Here is a 23,504-nt window from a genome sequence, read left to right on the forward strand (position 1 = left end):
AACTTTTTCTCGGGGAAATATATATTATAGTTAAAGTTCGGGCTCTATCTAGCTTGATATGATAATTTTGAGGGAGAAATAACTTGTTTTCCCCGCAGCTCAAATAGATTATTCCTCAAACTTCTTTAACAAATTATTATTTCTAAACCATGCATGGGAAAATCACCTTTAAAAGATTTCTCGCTCAAAATTGTTTATTATTTGTTAATATGTATAAATATATATACTGATTCGTAGTGGATTTAATCGATCGATGGGTCTTTTTCTGTTCGTGAATGCGTTTTTCTGTTTTCGTGTAGGCGAAGTAGTTTCGAGGACGACAGGGCTCTTCTTGGATTTAACGGACTTCCCGCTCCCTATTGGTCTCGATCTTTTGACACTTCATGATAATGTTAAATAAGGTCTCGAGAAAGAAGGGTTTTCTTGTTGGTTGTGTTTGATTCTTCTTCTATTCTCATTCTGCGGCTTATAGGATACCGAATTGTACGGTGGAAAACTCTAAGGAATTCGGAATCAGATTTCTTCCCGATAATGATTTCCTTCTTTCACCATTTTTTTTTTTTACATACTACTACTAGTCTCTCTAAATCTAAAAAAATATTAATTTCCACCATATTGATATTGTATAATAGTTTCTAACGGTAAAACAAGCGCTGTGTGGATGTTACATGACACTACGTGGATGTTGGACAATCTCTCGCCTGCTCCTCACAATTTAGTGACTGTCTCAAATACCATCGCACAAGAAGCGGAGTTTGCCAATCTTCTTGACATGTTTAGATCGAGAGGTCACAAAGTTCTTTTTGTATATAACTATAACAAGGAGGAGGTTCAACAGGCTGAATTAGAGTTTACGGAAACCCTTCTATGGCTTTGGGAAGCCATATTCCCTTAGACAATGACCCTTTGCTTTTCTGTCTCACTTAAAAAAAAATGCTTTGATCTTTGTGTATTGACTTTAATTTCTGTTTAGGAAATCACCTTTTGGGCGACAATTTATTTTAGTTCGAAATTTTTTATAATCTAACAATTACAACATATATATGACCACATATATGACCACAATTACCCAAAAAAATGCATGAGTTTTGATCACCACAACTGAAAATTAATGGAGTAGCTCATCATCTTTATTATACGTAAGCTATCTCTTCTCTCCCTTCAAATGTTCATGATATTTATTTAAAAGCAACTTTTCAATAAAAAGAGTTACTGTATACAGTTCTTTTGGTTTTTGTATTGATAAAGTATAAATAAGAGACATTCCCATTCCTAATATATCAGATTAGATTCCTAATTAACACTAATTGATCAAAGATTCGTAACATTTCCGGTTCACATTTCAACTATACTACAACACCAGTTGTGTGTTACCAGCCTCAAAAACTTCGAACTCAAACGACTTACCTCAAAAAGAGATTTAGTGGTTTGGGCTTGTAGGCTTTTTGACTTCTTAATCCACCAATATAAATATTTTTTTAAACAATCATAATACCACACCTTGAAAAAGTTATTGTTCAAAAAAGCGATCATATATCGGCGGTGACGCAGCATCTAGTTTCTAAAACGTCTAATTGGGACCTAGACAGTTTTTTATGTGGTTTAACGTTTACAATATTAAACATTATATATATAAAATTATATAAAAATATATATTAAAAAAATAATAAATCATAAACAAAAGTTAAGAAATTATAATTTCTTTAAATTACATTAAAAATATATAAATGTTTACAATTACGTATACAAATATAAAATTAAATAATTTATATATATGTAGTTAAAAATCAAAAATAAATACACATGTACAAACGTTTAGCGCCTATAGTTAAACTTAAAAAGACAAGACAAGACAACAAGTTAACACGTTGACGTAAGAGATATTACATAAGACCTTCGGACTCATGCAGAAGCTCTTCTTTATCAGAAAAAAAATCGTTAAATCGTAGAAGCTCAAATCCGCCATGGAAACAAAAACAATAGTCACCACCACTCACTTCCTTTAGGGTTTATGCTCCAAAATGTCCTCATCTTGGACTCTTGAATCCGACCTAGAAGATCTCGACCTCGACCTCCAAGATTACAAACCATCCGTACCTTTAAAAAAAGTCCCAAACGGCGACGTTTTCGAAGCTTCACGCGCCGGTGACGTCGACAGGCTCCGGTACCTTCTTGAAACCGGAGTCAACGTCAACGCACGTGACCGTTGGGACTCTGTTGCTCTCTATTACGCTTGTCTCGCTGGTCACATAGATGCTGCTCGATTGCTTCTAGAGAACGGTGCGATTTGCTCTGAACATACGTTTGACGGTGATCGTTGTCACTACGCTTCTCTCAATTTGAGGATTCGGAAGCTTCTTAAGGCCTTTGAAGCTCGTCCTCCTCCGCTTGGTCCTTTGCAAGCTTCACTTAGGGAAACGTTTTTGGGATGTTGTCATAATCGAGATTATCTGAAACAAGCTTCAAATGCTGATCTTGATGTTTCTGGTATGCTTCCAAAATGCTCAATCAATTCTCAATTTTGAGGCTGTCGACTTAATTTGGGGGTTGCTCTCGTTCTTTACAATGACACTCACTGTCCAATTTATATGAAAGTTTAGTTCTTTGAATCCAATTTATATGAAAGTTGAGTTTTTTGAATCCAATTTATATGAAAGTTGAGTTCTTTGAATCCAGTTTTTATGAAAAAGTTAGATTCTTGAACTGTTTCTGTATGTGGAGATGTGTACTGAGATGATGTTTTTGGGTTTACCATTTCTTTCAATATCCAATTTTTAAAAAGTTGAAGTCTTTGAATCAAAATGTTAGGAAATTTGCGTGCTTGAATCGGTTTCAATGTGTACTGAAATAGTTTGGCGTTTTACAAATTTCACTCTTAATCGAGTTTGTTTTAGGAATGTTGAGTTCTTGAATCATTCTTGTGTACGTCTGTTGATGTGGTCTAGAGACTGAATAAATTGCAATCTTAGTTTCAGGAGATTCTCCGAGTGAGTTTGGTAGTTCCAATTACTTCCCACCGGATGTGATGTTCTTTGTGCAAGGTAGACCAATAGAAGCTCACAGGGTTATCTTAAGTGCACGATCTCCATATTTCAAGCAAAAGTTTGAGAATGAATGGAAAGACCGGAGAGAAGTTCGATTCTCAAAAGAGAAGCTTTCGTATCCTGCTCTTTGTAGCCTCATCCACTTCTTTTACTCAGATAGGCTGGAGATATCGGTTGATGATATGGAAGATCTTGTGAGGATCTGCAAAGTTTGTAAATGTGAATCATTGCAGAAAATTATTGAGAAGGAACTGAATCACCAGAGATATGCTGAGTACAAGACGCATAGAGATCTTGATAACTCCATGAAACGGTTCATCTTACAGGGCATATCTCTTCCAGTGGAAGACAGGCTTCCTGCTTCTTTGCATAGGATTCTTCGAGTTTCCCTTGCGAAATCGTTTGCTGGTGATGCAATTGATTCATCTGTTGGGGATACGAGGGTTGGTGATTCTGTGGATAGTCTTGCTGATGTTTGTGTTAAAGTGGATAAAAGAACTTTCTATTGCCATCAAGTTATTCTAGCTTCGAGATCAGAGTACTTCAGAGCACGATTATCCCGAGTGAATGATTTCCATGAGGGAACTAATGGCTTGCCAGGTGATAATACTCTTCCATTTCTTGAAGAACATGATTTGAGCGCAGAGGCTTTTGAGAAGATGATTGAGTATATGTAAGCGTTTGTGATTGTAAAAGCCGTGTTGAGAAAAATAATTGTTGGTATGGTAAGCTAACTCTATGAGGCATTATCAGGTACACTGATGGCTTGAAGGAGATCAGTCCGAATCAGGTAAGAACTTGTTTGCCATTTAGAAATATTTATATCTTTCAGACTTTCACCTTCTGATAATTTGTATCATTTTGTAGGCTGAGGAGATCTTTGATGTTGCATCTCGCTATTTGTTGTTTCCTCTTAAACGTGCTGTGGCTGACGCCTTGTTACCTCACTTGGAAACTGCCACACCTGCAGAACTCTGTCAGTGGCTGGTTTTGTCAGATATGTATGATTCTTCGTAGCTAAATCGCTTTTCTAATTGCTTGCTAACTTTGGTGCATTTGATAGTCGAGTACAGAAGTTACTACATATAATTTTTGGTGTCTATAGGTCTAGAATTTCTTGACTATGGTACAGAAGCTCGTTGGGTGACTTTAATTCTAGTGGATTTGAGAATGCAGTGCTAAAACGTTTCTGTTAATAACACATTGTGGGATGATTATGAGCTGACAAGTTTAGTTTTGAACTTGAATGGCATAGGTACGGTGTATTGAAGATAAGAGAGTACTGCCTAGACTTGGTTGCTTGTAATTTCGAGGCATTTGTTGAAACCCGCGAGTTCAGGGCAATGCTACTAACATTGCCACCACCATCAGGGGACTCTTCACTTCGAACCACAGTTCCAAGTGCACCAGGTGCCATGATGACCACGGACCAAGGGAATCTCCTTGATGATCTGAGAGAGAAGTGGCTTGAAGCAGAGGCTTTAGAGCTTGACATGAGAGACGAGAGTGCTTTGATTTTTGATAAGCGCCTTGCAATGCTCGTGGAAATGGCAGAGCGAGAGAAATCCGAATCAGAAGCTGAGGACTACAAAGACACCAGCGCATGATTATTTATTGGTTTTCCTTAAAGCGAAGTTTTGAGCCTCGTTTTTGCTTTTACCAATTTTAATATGGAACCTTTCAAATCTTTCTTTCTATACACAAACGATCAAACATGATGTAGATATTGATAATAAAACTTCATTTCTACTACATGCACCACTTGCTTAGTCTCTGATTTGATTTTTCATTTATAAGAAATTTCAAACTTGTTTTACAACATCATCATTTCAGACATCTGAAGATCCATCGTCTGTTGACAAATTAGAGATCTCTTCTGTCACAGAGCTCACATCAGTATCATCAGAGACAGTAGACTCAGTGTCTGATTGTTTCTGAAGGCTCCAATTCATGATGCTAGCAGCTAATATCAGCAGCATTTTCTGGTTTACCTGTTTATCAATGTTAACATACAAAATTATGTGCCTGAGAAAGCGCAAACTAAACATAAGATGTGCATAGTGCATATGAAGCTATATTTACCTCTATAATATCTTCAGGCAACAAGAAGATTGAGCATCCAAGCTTCCTTGCAACACTTATGATGTATGTTGCATTCAAATTCTTTTCCTCTTCTGCTTAAAAAATGGCAATTATAAGACAAACCTGCAATGCTGATAACAACAAAGAGAAACATCACATAGTAACATAGTATTGTCATTACCTGTTTCTCCTTTAGAAACAAGACTCCAGTTTACAACTCTTGGCTCTACAGCACTCAAAAGCTCCAAAAAGAAGATTCCATTTGAAAGATTCTTGTCCTAATAGCGTAACCATCGAATACTGTTAGGTTTAATGAAGAGATATTAGGGTTATGTCTCCATGGTTTTGACTCTTTATCTTTACCTTGAAGCTCACGGCTTGTGAGGTTCGACCCGTTTTCTTGACTTTCCGATTTGCCCAGTTTAGAATATCTGCCTCTGTTATATCTTCACCTTGCCAGTGAGATCTCAAGTTGTTGAGGATTTGTAGCATAGTGTGTCTCATCAGTTGCCACAAAAAAGCTGACAGAACAGACCAAGATTGTCACTGAAGTTATATTGAAACTACAACATTAAACACACCTTTTAATTCTGCAATTAAGAGAGCTCACCGAGAAGGAGCTTTTTATTTCCTTGCACAATGTCATGACCATCTACATTGACAAGCGAGAATTTCAACTCTTTCCCAATCTTGATAACTTGGTTGCAGTTCTCAACCTTTTTGAATGGCATTTTGATTGGAGGCTTATTCGCGTGCTTCCAGTTAACCGAGCCTGGTGATACTTTGTCAAGAACTTCAAGAAGAATCCACCTGAGAATGTAATGATGAGGAGAGTTTAAGATTCTCAAGTCAGATTAAAACCCATTAATGAAACAAAAGATGTCAATGCTCTCACCCATTTCTAACATCCTCGAAAACATTATCGACATAAGTCACAGCACCAAGACTGTTAATCCAGAGGCGAAAGCATCTTTCTTCTCGACAAGTTTCTTCGTCGTCGTCTGTGACAATGTTCTCAGCAACGGATACAGGCATCTTTGGACTCTCATCAGACAATCCATTCCTGCAAACAGAGATTTTTTCAAGTTAGTCCATGAAAAAGAATAATAACCTCACTCATTACTAGCATTCCTCATAGTGACCTTTGGTGAAACAGTTGTGCAACAAATGCAAGATTAAGATTTGCAGAGCCTTCAACTATATCATTAGGAGAAAGGAATCTTTTACAGTCCAGCTTCTCTGCTTGCTCAAGGACCTTCTTTGCTCTTTCTGAAGGGTCTTTCATCTCTAATGTCACATGTGTACTGTGTTCTGGGGCTAGAGCATTTAGCAGGTATGTATATGCCTCTCCATCCTGCCAAACACCAAAGGAAATCACAAATTGAATACATGAAACAGAGCAAAAACAAAAAAAAAAAAAAAAAAAAAAACACACACACATCAGAGACAAGTTAGTGTTACCTTTACATCAGAAGAGAAATTGGTAACTTGTTTCTCATAACCAGCTTTCTTAAGATGAAAATTCATCCATTTTAGTAAAAGCTTCTCCGGTGCTAGTCCCATAAGCTCCTCCACATCCTGAAAAAACATTCACAAAGAAGATATAAAGTTTAGCTTCAGCCACAAACGGTTTTACAAAATGTTCAAAATGTATACTTTTAATTTACCTGGTTTGCTTCCACTAACTCGACAAGTTGTGGCGTTTTCTTAAGATTGAGATCAGCCAACAATTGTATCTAAATCGAAAACACACAAACATTAGTAACCATATCTCATCATCTTGCTTAAATTAATGTAAAGTAATTACCTTTATAATCTGAAAGATCAACCCAAGTACAAGATGGGGCTACAAAACAGAGCAGCAAAGAAAAAATTAGAAAACAGGACATGAAACTGAAAAGAAACAGAACATGAAACTGAAAAGAAAGTATTTTGAAAATACTTACTGTCCCTTCAGCAATATCCTGAGTTCCAATGTTGACGACGGTGCAGCCTATCGCCTTTGCAGAGTTGAGACAGAGTGAAAGGTTTTCAGTTCTCTCCCATGGGTTCAGCTCTTTCTTCATGTTCATCGCTCTTTCATCTATTGTCCCAGGCACAGCTACGTTTATAAGCTTACTGTACAAAACCAAAAGAACAAGGACTTGAATCATCACAAACCTTTAAACAAATTCCATGTTATAAAAGTAGTTTGTAATGTATTAATACCACAACAGAACACCATCTTTAACAAGATCAAACAAAGCATTTGTTGTAGGATTGATTGGAAGATAGCTCTTCAAGAGAGGATCATCTCTAAGGTAGTTATTGATATGTGACACATATGAAGCTTTCTCGGACTCATTTATCGCGTGGTGGAACGTTGTAGTTCCTGTCTTGAGAAACGATGAAGCGCCCTTTGATCCTCGGGATTGCACACTTAAAAAGGCCTGTCACAAATTGTATAGTAAACAGAGTTTACAATATTGTTATATAGGATCCACATATCTAGAGACTAGAGATCATCATTATCAAACTCACCCGGAGAAAGGTCTCGAACTCGACTTCCTCAGAGCGATTGGGATAAGACTCATCCAATATAGTTTTGATCTTATTTTCATCAAACGTGCGTTTGAAATCTTTTAGTTTTGCAAACACTGGTGGTAAATGTTTCACTGTGACACGACCAAATCGAGTTTTTGTCGAATTAAACTACGAAAAAAAGAAGGGGAAAGATCAATATGTTGGAATACTACAAAGTGTGAAGTGGTAAATAAAAAAGGATATAGAAGACCTTGGATTTAAGAGTACGTAATTCCACTTGTGTGAATTGGCTCTGTAGCCATGGATCAGAGACAAGGACACCAACGTAACTAGACATCTCTTGAATCTGATGATGATTCTTGTTCAACTCTAATTTGGAGAAAGATCGTGTGTTTATTTTATAGTTCTTCCTAGTTGGATTGAAAACAAACAGAGGCGGGAGAGAGTGAGTGGATGCTTTTTTGTTGATTAGTAATTTTACTTTGGTTTGATCTAAAGTGGTGGTAACTTAATTGTGGAGACTTTTTACACCATGACCTTTCAAAATAGAAAGAAGACAAATACATTAGTGATTCCAGAAGCTTTTTATAGAAGAGTATTTCTTTAAGATTTATAACTATCTAAAGATTTAACATTTTTATCTAAATAATGGATATTCTATTAATTTCTGTAGATTTTAGTAGAATTTGACAAATATTAAAAAGGTATTTTCAAAAAGTACTTTTTGCTATGATTTTTCTTTCCTCAACATTACAGCAAAAATCCAACATGCATTGCCACAAACTTGTGTTTCAAACCATTCCTAATTACGAACCTTTCTAAATCACACAAAAACTCTTTTATAATCTTAAATTTATAATTTCTTTTGATAGATTTTCATAATCAACCATAAAAATGGTAATTTATAAATTTCTTAATCTCTACTCTCAAACATTATGATGAAAATATGGTTTTTAAAACTTTTTGATACATTGCATTTTATATTACAAATGTGTTGGTTGTATGATATGATTTATGAAGTATATACATAGACTATCAATCACCACATGACACATGCGCCTCAAATCAAATGTGCAAGAGCATCATCTTTAGACTACCCATTTACAACACTCACTTTTTTTCTTTTAACTCTCCACATCATCTTTTTTCTCTTCCACATCATTATTCAACACCTACATAACTTTTCTTCTCTAAAATAGTTTTGTTCAATAATATTACAAAACCCTACCACCATTTTTATTTCATATTTTTCATTTTATTTATGTTTATGTTTTTTGTGATTACATATTATTAATCACCCTTAATATCAAACTAAAATTAAAACCCTGAGTGGTAGCGGCTGTTACTTTTGGCTGTAGAGACTTTGACTTTTAAATCTTAGCTGCAGAGAATTTGGTTGTAGATGTTTTAACTGTAAAAAAATTAACTCTTAAAATCTGATTGTTTCCCAACAACTTTTAAAACTGTAACTGTTATTTATTATTATTATTATTATTATTATTATTATTATTATTATTATTATTATTATTATTATATATTAATCATAAGTATAATTATGTTAGAAATTAATTCATATATCAATTTAATGACAAAAATAATTTTTTTTTTGCCAATGACAAAAATAAATTTTAACAAGGAAAATTTAAAGCTCAAGCTGTTACTTTTATCATTGAAATATGTATATTAACAAAGAAAATATATATATATATTTGAATTACTAAGAGGTTCCGGGTCTAGGCCCGTACATCCTCTCAGACCAGGGACCAGAGCATTTTATATTGTTTCCTCCCAAGCGTCGTCCCTCGAACCAAAAATATATATATATATTAATATATAGAAAAAGATTAATATATGAAAAGTATGCAAGTCTTTAGTGAAAATCCCATAGAATAGGTTTTATTTTGTTTTGAAATTTAAAACAATTATTATAGTGATTATGAACAATTTTTTCATAAACTCTTTATAAAAATAATAACTATTGAAATGGATCTTAAAAAAAAAGAGAGAGAATAATTAATTTATAAAAATAAAATATATATGTAAAATTGTGGAGAACTTTTAAATAGAATGAGGAGAGAACAAAATAAAGTTTTTGTTGAATTTAATTTTAAAGTCTGGTTTTGAGGCTTTAAAAAATCTGATAAATCAACGAAGGAAAAAAAAATGGCTTTGAAAACTTTAAAATAAATAAAAGTCAAAAAAGTGTGATTGGTAAATAAATGACTGTAAAGACTTTAATATTTTTTAAAGTCTTTAAAGTCACCTACCAATCAGGGCTTAAGTAAGTAAATATTAAATGATTTACATTAAATAATTTACAAAATAATTTTTGTTTTAATAATTTTTTTTGTTATTTCATATATATTTTTTTATTTTTTTACAAATAGTAAAAACGAGAAATATAAATAATCATTACTAAAACACATACAGTGAACATAAATATAAAATGCAATACAATAAACACACAACAAGTAAGGAAACACTCATAACTTATTAGTACAATAATCTCAATTCACAAGCTTGAATATTCACCATGGAACATTCTGAATTGTGCCCAAATGTGTTTGACTAGATCTGCTTGCAATTCATGATGTACATTTGAATCACGCAACTCGGATCTAGCACGCACATGATTTGCAAATACATATAGCACTTCGGTCGAGAATGGTTGTTGTGTACTCGACCCATTTGCCTCAGATTGATCATAATCAGTCCAATGTTGAGCATATGTATCTCGTTCATCCTCAACAATCATATTATGCAATATGATACACGACCTCATGATAATAGCCAAATCGGTTATGTCCCACAGACGAGCTGGTTCGCGAATGATTTTAAATGAGCCTGCAACACTCCAAATGCATGTTCGATGTCCTTCCGACACGCCTCCTGATGTTGTGCAAATAACTTGTCTGGTTCACTTTGAGGTAGCCTAACCGATTTGACGAAAGTAGGATAAGAAGGATAGATACCATCAGCCATATAATAAGCCATATTATCTGGACGTTGTTTCACGAAAAAATTCACTCTTGAAGTATTTCCTTGTTCAACATCATCAAACACCGTGACCGGTCCAGAACGTTTATATCGTTCAATGTGCCCAGACATCCAAAAAAAACATGCCAGATCCATAGATCATGAGACGCAACTGCTTCAAGAATAACAGTGGTGGTTCCCTTATCTCCTCGAGTAAATTGACCTTCCCACGCTGTAGGACAATTTTTCCATTTCTAGTGCATGCAATCAATACTCCCAATCATCCCTGGAATCCCTCGCATCTCACTAACACGTAAAATTCTTTGGAGGTCATATTGAGTTGGGGCTCTGAGATACTCTTGCTCACACAGCCGTATGATTCCTTTACAGAATCTTTGCAAGCACTATAAAGCAGTAGTACCTCCAATTTTGATGTATTCATCCACCGCGTCAGCTGCCACACCATATGCTAACATTCGCATGGCCGTAGTGTATTTTGCTAATGGAGATATACCTTCTTTCTTGGCTGCGTCAGATCGTTGGGTGAAGTAGTTCTAGCTGCGTGATAGGTCTCCAACGATCCGAAGGAAAATATGTTTTCGCATCCGAAATCGCCAACGAAATATTGCATCGTCATATGTAGGTTCATTGGCAAAGTAGTCGTCATTTAGTCTTTGATTTGCTGTTGCATTGTCTCTTTTGATGTATTTTCTCTTGTTACGAGGTGGATAGTCTTCCTCTATTTTGTTTCGACTCTCCCTAAACCGGTTGATGATATACCTCTCTTCAATTTTGGACTGCCTCTTGTAAGCTTCAATATCAAAAGGATATTCTGATGGATCCATTATGATTTTTTAGTAAGGTGAGATTTATGGTATTGGTACATTAATGGAAGAATGAGTTCCAATTTATAGAAAAATGGAACCAAAGAATTGAATGGTTGGAGCCTTCGATTCGAATTGAGGTTCGAACCAAAAGTCACATATAAGATAAGATTCTCTTTTTTAAAGCCGAAAATCATGGATAATATTATTAAAGCATAATATGACAATACAAATTATTAAAAGAGAAAGTGACAAACACACATTATTAAAGCATAACATGACAATACAAATTATTAACACTTGAATATAACAAACATTCTTTTATATATTTGAAAGTTGGAATATAAATTAAAGCATAACCTAATTATGACCACGTATAGCAAGCCATTCTTTTATATATTTAAAACTTCTTTTACCAGCACTTGAATATAATTCATGCGCTTTCGCCAATACATCACCCTCCGACCACCCGCTTTGTTGCATACGTTTAGAGTTATCATAAGCGCCAACCCATTTGTTCATGCTTTTGTTCACATAGTTATAGTGATTTATGCATGCTTCTCCATCATGCAGATGATCAAATGAGCAATGTTCATTACAATATTGAGCAATTTTACCCCAATATGACTCACTTTTTTGGTTTTTGCCAATAATGCTGTCTGTTCCAAATTTAATCCACCCACTCAGTAGAACCAAAATTTTCTCAGTGGTCCATTTGGGACTTCTCCGACGATCAGGAGTTGAATCCTCTGCATCTGGAATGGCTTCATGAATATCGCTAATACCACCAAGAGCCATTTGTGTAGAAAACTCGGGAAAATCAGTTGCTCCAACATTCGAATCAGTTTCATTACCCGTTGGAGTAGAAGAATAAGGGGGTGCTTGAGATGGATAAGACATCATTGATCCATGATATGGACGATAGTTTGGAACAACTAACGGCACGAAGAAATTTGGTAGATAACCATAATTTGGGTGTTGGGGTTGGTTAGGAGATTGATTTTGAAACTGATAAGTTTTGGCATTTGGGTAGTTGAAAGGGTAATGAGAAGAATTTTGGATGTTGAAAGGGTTATTGTTTGGATCCATTTAGATAAAAGGATATTTAAAGCTAAAACAAAAGTTTGTTGGAGACTAAACTTTTTATTATTATCTAAGGACGGATTTTTTTTTCTGTGTCCAAATCAAATGAAAGTAGTCTCAATTTATAAAGAACGAAAAGTTATAAATTTTGATATAAATTTTGATATATTTATTTATAAATCTTATGAAATAATTGAAGTTATATAATTCAGATGAAAAAAAACATAGAAATCAAAGCAACCAATCAAAATACAACATTTGTCACACTTATCTTTTTCCTTCTACTTCCAGGGATGTTGATATTTATCAACACAAAATTTGCCACGTTAGTTACTTTTTTGCCATAAACCATTGTAGTGGAAATAATTTTTTCAACAGTTGTAATATAGTTTACAACAAACCATTGTAAGTAGTCTTATTAGAAATTTTTTAATGATGTCTTAACTTTAAAATTAATATAAATATAATATTATTTTAATTTAAGAGTTCCACTAAATTTTTTGCAAATGAAGAGAAAAAAGATCACCTACTAATGATATGGTGACACGTTAGATGTTTCGCAGGTTATAAAGTGTCTTTACCTAGACTTGAATCTCTACTGTTTTATTTTATTTTATTATTATTTAAATTACATATCACTTTATTTGTATGTGAGAGCATGTCCAGTGGTGTATTTAAGCGTTACTCATACAATTTCTAGGAGGAAAAAAAAAGAAAAACTAAAAGAATTGGGCCAAAACACGCTATGAAGACACGCTATGTGTCAATTTCTAATTGGCTTATGATAAAATATAAAACAGAGATTTTTTTTCTCTCATTTTCTTTTTCTCTTTTCCCTAACCTCTCTCTTTCCTCTGTCGACAAAACGCGAAACGGTGAATTCGATCGCTTGATCCGGCTTCAAAAACACAACGAAACTATCAATCACAGATCCACAGTAAGCTATGAGGAGAGTCACCGGACTTGCTGGGCGCACAATCTCATCCTCCGTCACAATCCATCCACCGGACTTCCATTTTTCTTCTATTTTTTTCTCTCTCACCCGAAACAGCGATTGCCGATGCGATTCACCTCAAATCCAGTACGTGATCTTCCTCTTCGATTCATTTCGATTTCTTCCTCTTTTTGTTCGATCTAATTTCGATTTCGATGAAGCTAAGATTTACAGTTTTGTGATCTTTGAGTTTTTTTGTTTGTTTGTTTCCTTTAGATTCAGTGGCTGTGATTTATATTGAATCGATATATACACTCTGATGATTTTTGATTTTTGTTTGCCTTGATGTAGCATTGAATTTAAGATTAGAACGATTGAGCTTGATTGCAAACGTATCAAGCTTCAGATTTGGGACACATGATTTTAAGATAAGAACGATCAAACCAAAATTTAGCTTCTGTTTTGTTGGTGCATTTTTATATAAGAATTGATTGAGTTCATAAATAATCAAGCATATGTTCTGTGTCGGAATGAAGAAGAATCCAGAGAGCTAAGATGAGACTTTAATTTCTTGCCCAGTTAAAAGATTTTAGGAGAAACATGTATAATCCAATGATCGGATCAGATTCTGTTTCATAACTTCAATTGTGAAAAAATATGTGTTTTTTAGATACATAAGTAGAAAGTTTCTCAATTTCTTCAGCTATATAATCTGATTAACTGATTGATTGCATCAATGTTGTTACTGAAGATACATTGTGTTGACAGAATTGTAAGACTGACAACAAGGCGTAAATGAGCAACTATTGAAACAGAAGAGAGAAGATCACAATGACAAAATCCTCTTAAAGACAATGAAGCTGCCAAAAATTATGCTACAACATGAAAGCTTGAAGATCATCAAGTGCAAGAATAGAGAAAGCTTGAGTTCTATAACTCAGTAACAAAGGGAGAGATTGAAGATATATTGGTGTTGTTACTGGTGATACAACACAAGAGAGATGATCAAGAAGCAATGAGTAAACCTGATACAACCAAGAGTACAGACACAGATTCATTGAACGTTGCAGTGAACAAGTCTGATACAAACACATGTTCAGACATAGAAGCAGTGAACAAGATGGAGCATGTGTAACCAGCTACAGACACAGACGCAATGATTCCTCATGAAGAGAATCAGAGAATACTAGCTCAGCCAAGACAGCTCAATGTGAAGTCACATGGAATGAAGTGACATGCTGAACCTTGGAGTCTTATCGAGAAGATCCAAGAAGTGAGAGCTCAACCAGTCATGCTTTAAGCTCATGAGAACAAGTCTTTTATTAGCAGCTGCGTAAACCTGAAAAGCACAACAGAGCAGAAATATGTTTTAGCAGTTGAGTATACTTGAAGTGCAATAGAGATGAAAACAGAGCATACAACCTGTAGTGGCTGTGTAGTGCAACAGAGCTGGAAACAGGGTAAACCTCGTGAAGAGGTTGTGTAGTGCAACAGAGCGGAAAAGCTTCAAGTTGCAGCAAACAGTGGAGCGGCTGTGTCAGAAAAGCATGCTTGTGTTAGGTGCGTCAGAAACAAAAGCATAAGTCAAGTTGACAAAAAGAGAACAAGCTTTTACCCAAAAGTCAAGAGGAAGAAGCTTGTGGAACCTAGGGTTTGTGGAGAACTCTAAGAGGTATAAAAGGAAGAGGTGGTAGCAAGAAGAAGCGGACGCACTCTAGACCTAAAATTGAGAGAAGCACACATGTTGTGTGTGTGGTGTTGTCCCACCAGTAAGATAGAGAATCTGCTGGTGGTTTTTGTAGAGGTTCACACTCGTCGGAAAAGACAAAGAGTGGTGGTTCCTTTAGTTCATGTAGATTAGAGTGGTAGGCACAAGTGTGTGCTAGATACCATTGGCAAATGTGACTTTTGCATTCTAATTCTAGTGAATGATTCTGGACTTGGTCCCGGGGATGTAGGTTATCCGAACCCCGTTAACAAATCTCTTGTGTCGTCTCTTCACTATCCTTTCATCTCTCTATTAAGCATCGCACATACAGATTTGTCATACAAGTCTGTAGATCTAGCACACATCTCATTATTTCAATTGGTACCAGAGCAGGAAACCGATTTGAGGTTAATATCTCTAACAGGTTAGATCCTGAGATGTGTCTAGATGAGGAAGATGAGCTATTTTCTTATGTGGAGAAAATCAAGTGATGGGTTCTTTTCAGGTTGATGAAAATAAAGAACAAAGAGAAAGAGAGAAAGATGACGACGGTGGATCTGTTTTCAAACTCGCTGGAATGTGTTTGTTCTGCTGGAGCGGATTAAAAGGAAGTTTGTTAAGCAGATCTGGGGTTCTGAAGATCTGGGTTTCTGAAGATCTGGGTTTTCTGAAGATTTGGGGTTCTGATGAACTGGGTTTTCTGAAGATCTGAGTTTTTCTGAAGGTTGAAGAGAAAGAGTTGATCTCTAGATCCTAAATGTTGAAGCTAAGAGGAAACATGTATGTTTGTCCCGTGTTAGAAGAAAAGCAAAAATTTCATGAGCAAAAATTATTATTAAAATAATATCAAGTGGACAAGTATGCGTGACCAGCTGGCTTCTCAAAGAAGAAGAAATGATGGAACAAAAGTCAACAGATACAGGTCTATTAACAAACAAATCCATGATGGAAAAAGTGTCTCTATTTCTGAGTCTCACAGTGCTCAGGGCCAATTGGATGATTTATTTTGTCTATGTCACTCATTCGTCGTGTGAGCAATCTCAACAAGTAGGTGATATAAATTTGTATAAAGATTGCTCTCTTAGAGAAGACAATGGTGTACCGGTGCTGGCCGGAGTAGCTCAGACAGGATGTTCAGTAACATTCTTTTCTGCTTTGATCAACGAATATGTTCTTCTAATTTGAGTGGGTTTGAATTGTCTTTGTGAAGAAAACACGATCCTCTCTGAATTAAGCTTCAAGGTCTAGAAAGAAAGAGAATTCAGAGCTGATTTAATATGGCTATAAGATCAGAAGTTTGACTTTTGAACTTGGTTTTTGGGTTTGAAAGATGCTCTGAAGAAGATGAAGTCGATCTAGTGTGGTATTATATCTAAGCCATTACAGAAAATGGTGAAGATAGGTCAAAGCTGCAGGTGTCTGTGAAGTTCGACGTCAACCACATGTTTGGGTTCAGTTTGAGCTTTTATGTATTCTTGAGGAAGCATGTGGAGTGTTACCATCTGATGAAGATAGAAACAATATGGTGATGAAGTGTAAGAGAGTGGTTGAATTGCATGAGTTGTGTTGTAGAGGTTTGTCTCAGCCTATCAAACAAGCTTCTAGCTAAAGAAGAAGACTTGAGGTCATATTGATTAGTTGAGATCAAAAGACAGGATCTTGGTTTCTAGTGCTGACAGATGTTCTCAAACTTGGAAATGATATCTTCTTAAGGACATAAAGATCTTTTTCTGGTTCTGTGTGATATTATTGGAATCTGCTTTTGAAGTTGGGTGTCTGCAGAGTTATCTTTCTCGATATGTTTTGGGGATTTGGTAATAACTTCCAAACCATAAACCCAAACCATGATCTGCTTTCACATATGGCTCTCTATCTCTGATGTTGATCTTGCTACTAAGTTACAGAATTTTCTGGGTTGAATTGCTGCTTCGTCGATGTCGTGTATCAAGGATGGTTAACAAGTTTTTATGAAAGATACATCAAGGTCTTTGAAGTCTACAAAGAGTCAAGGTCTGTGTTCTGTTGATTGTGTGTTTCCTGTGGAATAGTTTTTGGTTGAAACACATAATCAACATGGAGGAGAAAAGCTAACTCATAGTGATAAAAGTAGGAGATATGAGGAAAGACGTCCTATTTACCCCTCAAAACTACCATATCGTACCGAATGTCCCTGGAACTTTGACCTCCTAATAGAACCCCTTCCATCTTATATCCTCTTTCTATTTCCCCCCGAATTAATACTTCTATGTCTATTTCCCCATCCGTCTGGGTTTACACGGTTTTGTTAGTAAACCCGATAGAAATCCATCTTAAACCGGTCTGGAAGCAATTTATAACCGGGTAACATTTAGAACCCGACCCGATTACTTCTTCTTCTTTCTTTTAAAACGAAAACCCCCAAATTCTTACTCCACTAAGAACCCTAAAAATCTAAATTGAAAAGATCCAAATTTCTGTCTCTTTCTCTCAAAATCATGAGTAATATTTCTGGGTCTTCGAGTAGGTCGACAAATGTCCGCGAAAGAGGTAGAGTTGTTGGTGTACCTAAGAGATGCTGGTGTGGAGAAGCAATTGTGGCCAAAATGTCAAAATCCGACCATAACCCAAATCGACGATACTTTCGTTGTGTGTATGCAACTGGAAATAAGGTAATACGAAGTAGAACTTATTATTTGGCTTATGAATATTGATAAGGTTCTAAACGATAACCAAATGAATTGTCCATGGTGTAGCTTATGAATGACAATCACGTTTTCAAGTGGGTCGATGAGGCTTTGTTGGATGAGGTGGAGGCAATGAAAGAGTTCATATCAGAGACAATGAAAGTTGAGAAGAAGATGCAAATGGAGCTTGAGAAAGAGATATTTGAGAGGATTGAAGATGTAAAAGCTGAATTTAAATTTAGGATGAATAGGATGATAATTGTTTTAGTATTAGGTTGTATGATCATATTTGGTCTACTTAAGCTAATATGATGACATTGTATGTTGTTTTCTATGTTTGTTTTGTATGAGACAAAATGTTTTTAAGAGATGATGTTATCTTGTTTCAAAATACATTCATGTTCAAAAGGGAAGAGTACATCCTTACATAGTTAATAATAAGGTTCAAAAGATTGGACTTGACCATACTAAGGCAAAACAAGATATGTTCTGAAACAGGTCATAAAACCAAAAAAAAAAACAGTCCTACTTATGCTAATCCTCCATCCCACATTATTTCTCTTGAGTGAGACAACCTTGAGAAGATTCCACTTGTGTTGTATTCTTCTTATTCTTCTTCTTCTGGTGGTACCTACAGTTATGATCAGCTGCACCACAAATCCCACAATGCATGATTCTTTTCTTTTGCTTTGGTTGCTTCTTGGTAGGTGACTCATTAACACCTTTCTTCCTCTTCTTGTCGATCTTCTCATCGTCCGGCTTTGGAGGTGGATACACATTCTCACCCCCAGTGGAAGGCCAAAAGCGTGGACCTCTTTGTGGAATAAGCCCGTCTGTGTAGTTCTGTCTCCACTTAGCAGTTCTGAACCATTCACACACATAGTCTTCAGCTACCAATAACTTCTTGATCATCAGTCCGTAAGCATGTTCGCATGGGATTCCACAAATCTGAAACTTCATGCAGGTACAAGTTCTGGCATTTAAACAAACTCGGTGTTTATCGTATCCCAAGTAAACTTCATACGCTCCATTTGTGCTGGGAGATACAAAGCATGTAGAAGCTGCCTTATGCTCATCAGCAAGGAAACGGGTCACATAAGGAGTGCATAATCCTGCCACATCCGACCATATAGAGTACATATAAATGAATTAGAATAAAACATATAAATGAATAAGAATAAGAGTGTAGTCTTACTAACCTTCATGTGAATAAGAAATAGCATACCGTTTAGCAATTCGAACCATGGCAAGCCTTCTAACAGTCTCCAACATAGCCACAAATGGTTTCTCTCTCGCCTTGTTGATTGTATTGTTGAAAGACTCCACTGAGTTGTTTTCAACATCCTCACAATAGCTGCCAATCTTGTGGAATGCCCTACACCATGTCTTTGGTTTAGTCTTCATGACATCTTCATAGACCTTGCTATCATATGCGTGAATCCTCTCCAATCTCTCTTCGTAGTCTCTAGTGTTGTAGCTCCAAGCTAGATTCCAAAGCAGTTTCTTCAATTGCTTCTTGTCTGGATGAGTCTTCTTTAGGTTACCATAAATGTGCCTAACACATTTACGATGCTCAATCTTTGGTAATTCTAACTCAATAGCCTTAATCAATCCCTGAAACAAAGTTAAATTCATTAGAAACTGATCCAAATCACACAAAGCATAAAACATAACAAAAAAAAAAATACCTTTTGGCGATCAGAAACCATAATGTAACCATCTCCATCACCTAACTCCAAGTCTATCTTCAGCCTATTCACAAACCAGCTCCAATTATCTGTGTTCTCAACCTGAACAACACTCCATGCTATTGGATAGATAGCATTGTCTGCATCTCTTCCTAAAGCCACCAACAACTGACCCTTAATCTTTTCCTTCAAGAAGCAACCATCAACCCCAATTAGTGGCCTGCAGGTTTTTTTCCATGTTTTCCTAAGAACATCAAAGCAGACATAGAATCGCTTAAACACATCATGACCAGCGTCATTCTTCACCGTATCAATCTCTACCACAGACCCTTGATTTGCTTCCAATATCTCAGCTCCATAGTCTCGAAGACGTTCAAATTGAGTGTCATAGTCACTCGCTATCCATGCCAATGCCTTTCTCCTAGCAGCTTGACATTGACCTCTCGTAGCTGATATCTTCCACTTCTCCATTATGGTCTGTTCCATCTTTAAAGGCATGTAATAATCTGGTTCTTCTCTAATCTTATCAAGAAATAACCTAGCTATGACTGGGACCTTAAACATCTCACATTCTCCATTAGGCACACAAACATGGGTGTTCGTGTACTTCGTAATCCTCCACATCGACTCATTATGAAGAGACGCAGCATAAACTTTCCATTGACATTTTCCCTTAGCACCAACACACCTAAACCCGATTCTATCTCTATCGTACCTGTATTGCTTCAGATTACAACCTGTTGCCAGTGCATAGTCAGTCACACACTCCTTAAACGCGATTCCATTGTAGAATCTCTGCCCTTTATACATTATACCATCGCCACGAACGATCGGTGTCCCCCCACGCGCGGCACCACCACGACCATTACCCTCAGACTCGTTGTCACTCTCTGGATACACGTTATGACGAATCGATTCCTCCGTTTCTGTAAAATCTGTCGCAAGCTTATCGATGTGAAATTCATCTTGATCCTCGCCTTCCTCGTCGAACTTCACTCCAATAGGTGGATTAACAACGGGGACTAACGCCATCCCAAGAGCCAAGAGCAAGAGATAACAAAACGATTCGAAGAAAGAAGAATCAATTTAGGGATCTAGGGTTCGTCGATGGAAAGGGAAAAAACGATTTGGGGATTTTTGGGTTTTTTAGGTTAAGTGATCTAATCGGGTTGTAATCGGGTTGTCAATTGGTTAATAATGGTTTAATTTGGTTATTTTGGTTAATAAGAATTGTCTGTCGGTTAACTAAAACAGTAAACCGTGTTAATCGACGTCGATGGAGAAATAGCTGAGAAGGTTAATTTAATTGGGGAAATAGACATAGAAGTATTAATTCGGGGGGAAATAGAAAGACGATATAAGATGGAAGGGGTTCTATTAGGAGGTCAAAGTTCCAGGGACATTCGGTACGATATGGTAGTTTTGAGGGGTAAATAGGACGTCTTTCCGAGATATGAAGAATAAGTTATGAGTTTGATGGAGTTGCAGTTTCATGAAGCTGGTTTCTTGTCTGACTTTGCCTCTGAGTTTGACTTTGCTATAGGCCTCAGATCTATGCATTGAAAGATGTCTTGGAATCTTGAAAGCAAGATCTTTTCAGCGATATAAAGGTCTCTTTCTGATTCTGTGCCATTTGATGGGAAACTGTTCCCAAAGTTAGCTGTTCGCAGGGTTTTAGCATTTTGGATCTGTTTTGGAAATTTGGTCTTAACTTTCAATCCACAAACCCAAATTGTGATCCGCTTTTTCCTGTGGGTTCATATTGCTGTCCTTGATCATCCCACATCACTCTGGAATTTTCTGGGCTGTTTTTTCATTTTGTATATGCTCTGCATCAAGGCAGTCTCTGCATCAAGGCGAAAGAAGAAGCTCAGTTCAAGACCTCATGGCTGGAAAAAGAAACAGAAGTTCTTATTTTTCCTTGGTCTGTTAATCACAATCAAAGTATTACGATCTATCAGTGAGTAACACAAAGTTGATTGTGAAGAAGTGTGGAAAGTCATCTGATCTGAAGGTGAATATCTTGCACCAAAGTCTGAAGTGTTCAAGACAGACATTCACCTTTGTGTCACTACCTCAAAGCTATGTCAATGTAAATTAAATCTTCTGCATGATGGAATATGATTACAAGGATTTAATCTCTGCAGGGAGTTAGTGTCACGAGAGAAGTGTTACTATGGAGATGTGAAACCCATATTTTGCTGTTGAAAATTCTTATGGTTCTTGGAGGTTTTAGTGAGGAATGTCCTTGAAGCTCTTATCAGATGTTATTGGCGTTGTTCTCAGTTGTGTCTTGTATTGGTTGGTATTGTGTACAAGTAAGTTGTTGTAGAATATTCAAGAAGACCTCTGGGTGTTAGAAGAGAAGAGTAAGAGCGCTCGATTATTAAAGTTTAAGAGAAGGATTCACTTTCACTAGTAGTATAAGATGGTCGGGATCAATCTGAGGTAGAATACTCAGAGTTGTGTAACTCCGGTTCAGTTCTGCAAGGTTAGCATAATTGACATCTGCAAGGAGATGTTGTTCGGAATCAATCTGAGGTAGAATACTCATAGTTTAGTAAAACCGATTAAGTTGTAACCCAAGAAGCTGAAGTGTCTTGTCAGTGAAAGTTGGGACATCGCTTTTGAAATTCAAGAAATTGTTGTTGCTCTAGTTTTTAAATCTGATGATTGTTTATGAGGTTCTTTTTTTGTGTGTTGAAGAAGGATGTTCCAAATACTGAAACAACAACTGCTTCAGAAGCTGCAATCGTCTATCTTATTCACTGGTTCACTGTTGGGATCAAAAGATGTTGTTTAAAGGTTGCCTCAAGGTATATTCATCTGGATTTATCTCAACGTTACTCTTAAGGTGAAGAATATTTTTATGGTCATGATGTCTTTTCGGTGTTGCAAGCAACTAGTGTGTGTGTGTGGTTCTGTACCAAATCTCTGGTCTGTATATTGCTTGAGGTTCAGGAGGAGTTTCAAGAAAAGCATGGGTGTGATATGTATTGTAACTGATTGATTTGGAAGATATCTCTACTTCATGAAGTACAATATATGGATCTCTGATCTGCCTTAGTAAAGAAGAGCGTCTTGAAGCCTATATTTGCAAGGATGAAAAACAATTTTCGATTAAGACTACTTGAACAAGCTAGTCTACAGAAGCAAAGATAGAAGTTGAGGCTATTCAGTCAGTGCTACATTTCACAAGATCATCATGGTTCGAGAGAATTGTCTATGTTTCCGCTGCGACTACAAAGGTATTATTTTGATGATCATGTTATTGCTTCTGATCAGTTTTGCTTCCCATTGTTCAAAGGCTGCAATTTGAAATGAAGCACCATGCTTGCTAGTGCTAATGAGGTTATGATTGAGTTAAGAGTCATCAGGTTCAAAGAGGATTTTAAGATGTTCTCACAGTTGTGTTCTCAAAGAAGTGTTCTCACAGTTGTGTTCTCAAGGAAGTGTTCTCGGCTCAGAACTAGTTTGTGTTTCGTCTTCAGAAATTAGTTGTCTTGTGCGTACGGCAGGCTTTGATCCTGATCCTATTGGCGACAGCGGTACATTTCTGAAGATGGGTTAACTAGTTCTGAACTACTCTCATATGTGTCATTGTAACCAAGTAATCATTGTCAATGGTTTGATGGCTGATATCGTGTTCTGGTTTTATGATTTTGGTATTTGTGAAGTTTCTGCAGTGTTCAGGCAAGTGTGAGCAGACTCTTAACATCAAAGCAAGAGGAGGATCATTATTTTGCATAATGAGTTCTTTATTGGACTATGCTCTTGATATGTTACTTTTTACCTTAGTTATGCACTCAAGCAGAGGGAGCTCTTATGGTTGCCTTGCATGATGATTTAGTGCCATCGATTTCTTGAGTATCAAACTGCGCTAAAAAGGGAGAGTTCGTGTACTTACTCCCATTTGCTAGTTGTTGGAGCTGCTATGCTTGTGTCATTGCTGCTGTCACAACTTGAAGGTGTTTGATAA

At 36.3% G+C, this 23,504-nt stretch overlaps 3 protein-coding genes, 1 long non-coding RNA gene and 1 pseudogene across 4 annotated transcripts; 2 read left to right on the forward strand and 3 right to left on the reverse strand.

Moving 5' to 3' along the window:
- Positions 1 to 1,867: 1,867 nt before the first annotated feature.
- On the forward strand, positions 1,868 to 4,796 carry LOC104766511 (BTB/POZ domain-containing protein At2g04740). Its single transcript, XM_010490413.3, has 5 exons — positions 1,868 to 2,487; positions 2,970 to 3,717; positions 3,798 to 3,834; positions 3,912 to 4,045; positions 4,300 to 4,796. Exons 1-5 carry the CDS (start codon positions 2,022 to 2,024, stop codon positions 4,649 to 4,651), a joined length of 1,737 nt encoding a protein of 578 aa, XP_010488715.1. The 5' UTR covers positions 1,868 to 2,021; the 3' UTR covers positions 4,652 to 4,796.
- On the reverse strand, positions 4,732 to 8,207 carry LOC104766510 (fimbrin-4). Its single transcript, XM_010490412.3, has 14 exons — positions 7,900 to 8,207; positions 7,647 to 7,817; positions 7,335 to 7,555; positions 7,073 to 7,244; positions 6,934 to 6,972; positions 6,794 to 6,862; positions 6,588 to 6,704; positions 6,269 to 6,480; positions 6,022 to 6,189; positions 5,737 to 5,936; positions 5,490 to 5,647; positions 5,308 to 5,404; positions 5,127 to 5,218; positions 4,732 to 5,035 (listed from the first exon to the last, which is right to left on the reverse strand). Exons 1-14 carry the CDS (start codon positions 7,984 to 7,986, stop codon positions 4,874 to 4,876), a joined length of 1,965 nt encoding a protein of 654 aa, XP_010488714.2. The 5' UTR covers positions 7,987 to 8,207; the 3' UTR covers positions 4,732 to 4,873.
- A 1,954-nt stretch (positions 8,208 to 10,161) lies between these two features.
- On the reverse strand, positions 10,162 to 12,583 carry LOC104767887 (uncharacterized; annotated as a pseudogene).
- Positions 12,584 to 17,677: 5,094 nt separating this feature from the next.
- On the forward strand, positions 17,678 to 18,272 carry LOC147920611 (uncharacterized). The gene is made up of 2 exons (XR_015590593.1): positions 17,678 to 17,822; positions 17,907 to 18,272. It is a non-coding gene; the product is annotated as an uncharacterized LOC147920611 (long non-coding RNA).
- Positions 18,273 to 18,365: 93 nt separating this feature from the next.
- On the reverse strand, positions 18,366 to 20,595 carry LOC104767888 (uncharacterized). The gene is made up of 3 exons (XM_010491855.3): positions 19,526 to 20,595; positions 19,037 to 19,451; positions 18,366 to 18,949 (listed from the first exon to the last, which is right to left on the reverse strand). The coding sequence occupies exons 1-3, from the start codon at positions 20,555 to 20,557 to the stop codon at positions 18,390 to 18,392; spliced, it is 2,007 nt and encodes a 668-aa protein (XP_010490157.2). The 5' UTR covers positions 20,558 to 20,595; the 3' UTR covers positions 18,366 to 18,389.
- Positions 20,596 to 23,504: the final 2,909 nt, after the last annotated feature.

The sequence above is a fragment of the Camelina sativa genome, chromosome 19, assembly GCF_030686135.1.
Source record: "Camelina sativa cultivar CO46 ecotype springtype chromosome 19, ASM3068613v1".
Classification (NCBI taxonomy): domain Eukaryota; kingdom Viridiplantae; phylum Streptophyta; class Magnoliopsida; order Brassicales; family Brassicaceae; genus Camelina; species Camelina sativa.

What these genes read in the sequence shown, in the direction of transcription:
- LOC104766511 (XM_010490413.3), top strand. Translation starts at nt 2,022, where the DNA reads ATGTCCTCATCTTGGACTCTTGAATCCGACCTAGAAGATCTCGACCTC. An exon ending in GAGAAGATGATTGAGTATAT is followed by an intron (nt 3,718 to 3,797) that starts GTAAGCGTTTGT and finishes AGGCATTATCAG; the next exon opens with GTACACTGATGGCTTGAAGG. An exon ending in AGGAGATCAGTCCGAATCAG is followed by an intron (nt 3,835 to 3,911) that starts GTAAGAACTTGT and finishes ATCATTTTGTAG; the next exon opens with GCTGAGGAGATCTTTGATGT.
- LOC104766510 (XM_010490412.3), bottom strand. Translation starts at nt 7,986, where the DNA reads ATGTCTAGTTACGTTGGTGTCCTTGTCTCTGATCCATGGCTACAGAGC. An exon ending in AGTTCGAGACCTTTCTCCGG is followed by an intron (nt 7,556 to 7,646) that starts GTGAGTTTGATA and finishes AATTTGTGACAG; the next exon opens with GCCTTTTTAAGTGTGCAATC. An exon ending in TGATCTTTCAGATTATAAAG is followed by an intron (nt 6,863 to 6,933) that starts GTAATTACTTTA and finishes TTTTCGATTTAG; the next exon opens with ATACAATTGTTGGCTGATCT.
- LOC104767888 (XM_010491855.3), bottom strand. Translation starts at nt 20,557, where the DNA reads ATGGCGTTAGTCCCCGTTGTTAATCCACCTATTGGAGTGAAGTTCGAC. An exon ending in TGGTTTCTGATCGCCAAAAG is followed by an intron (nt 19,452 to 19,525) that starts GTATTTTTTTTT and finishes ACTTTGTTTCAG; the next exon opens with GGATTGATTAAGGCTATTGA. An exon ending in TATTTCTTATTCACATGAAG is followed by an intron (nt 18,950 to 19,036) that starts GTTAGTAAGACT and finishes CGGATGTGGCAG; the next exon opens with GATTATGCACTCCTTATGTG.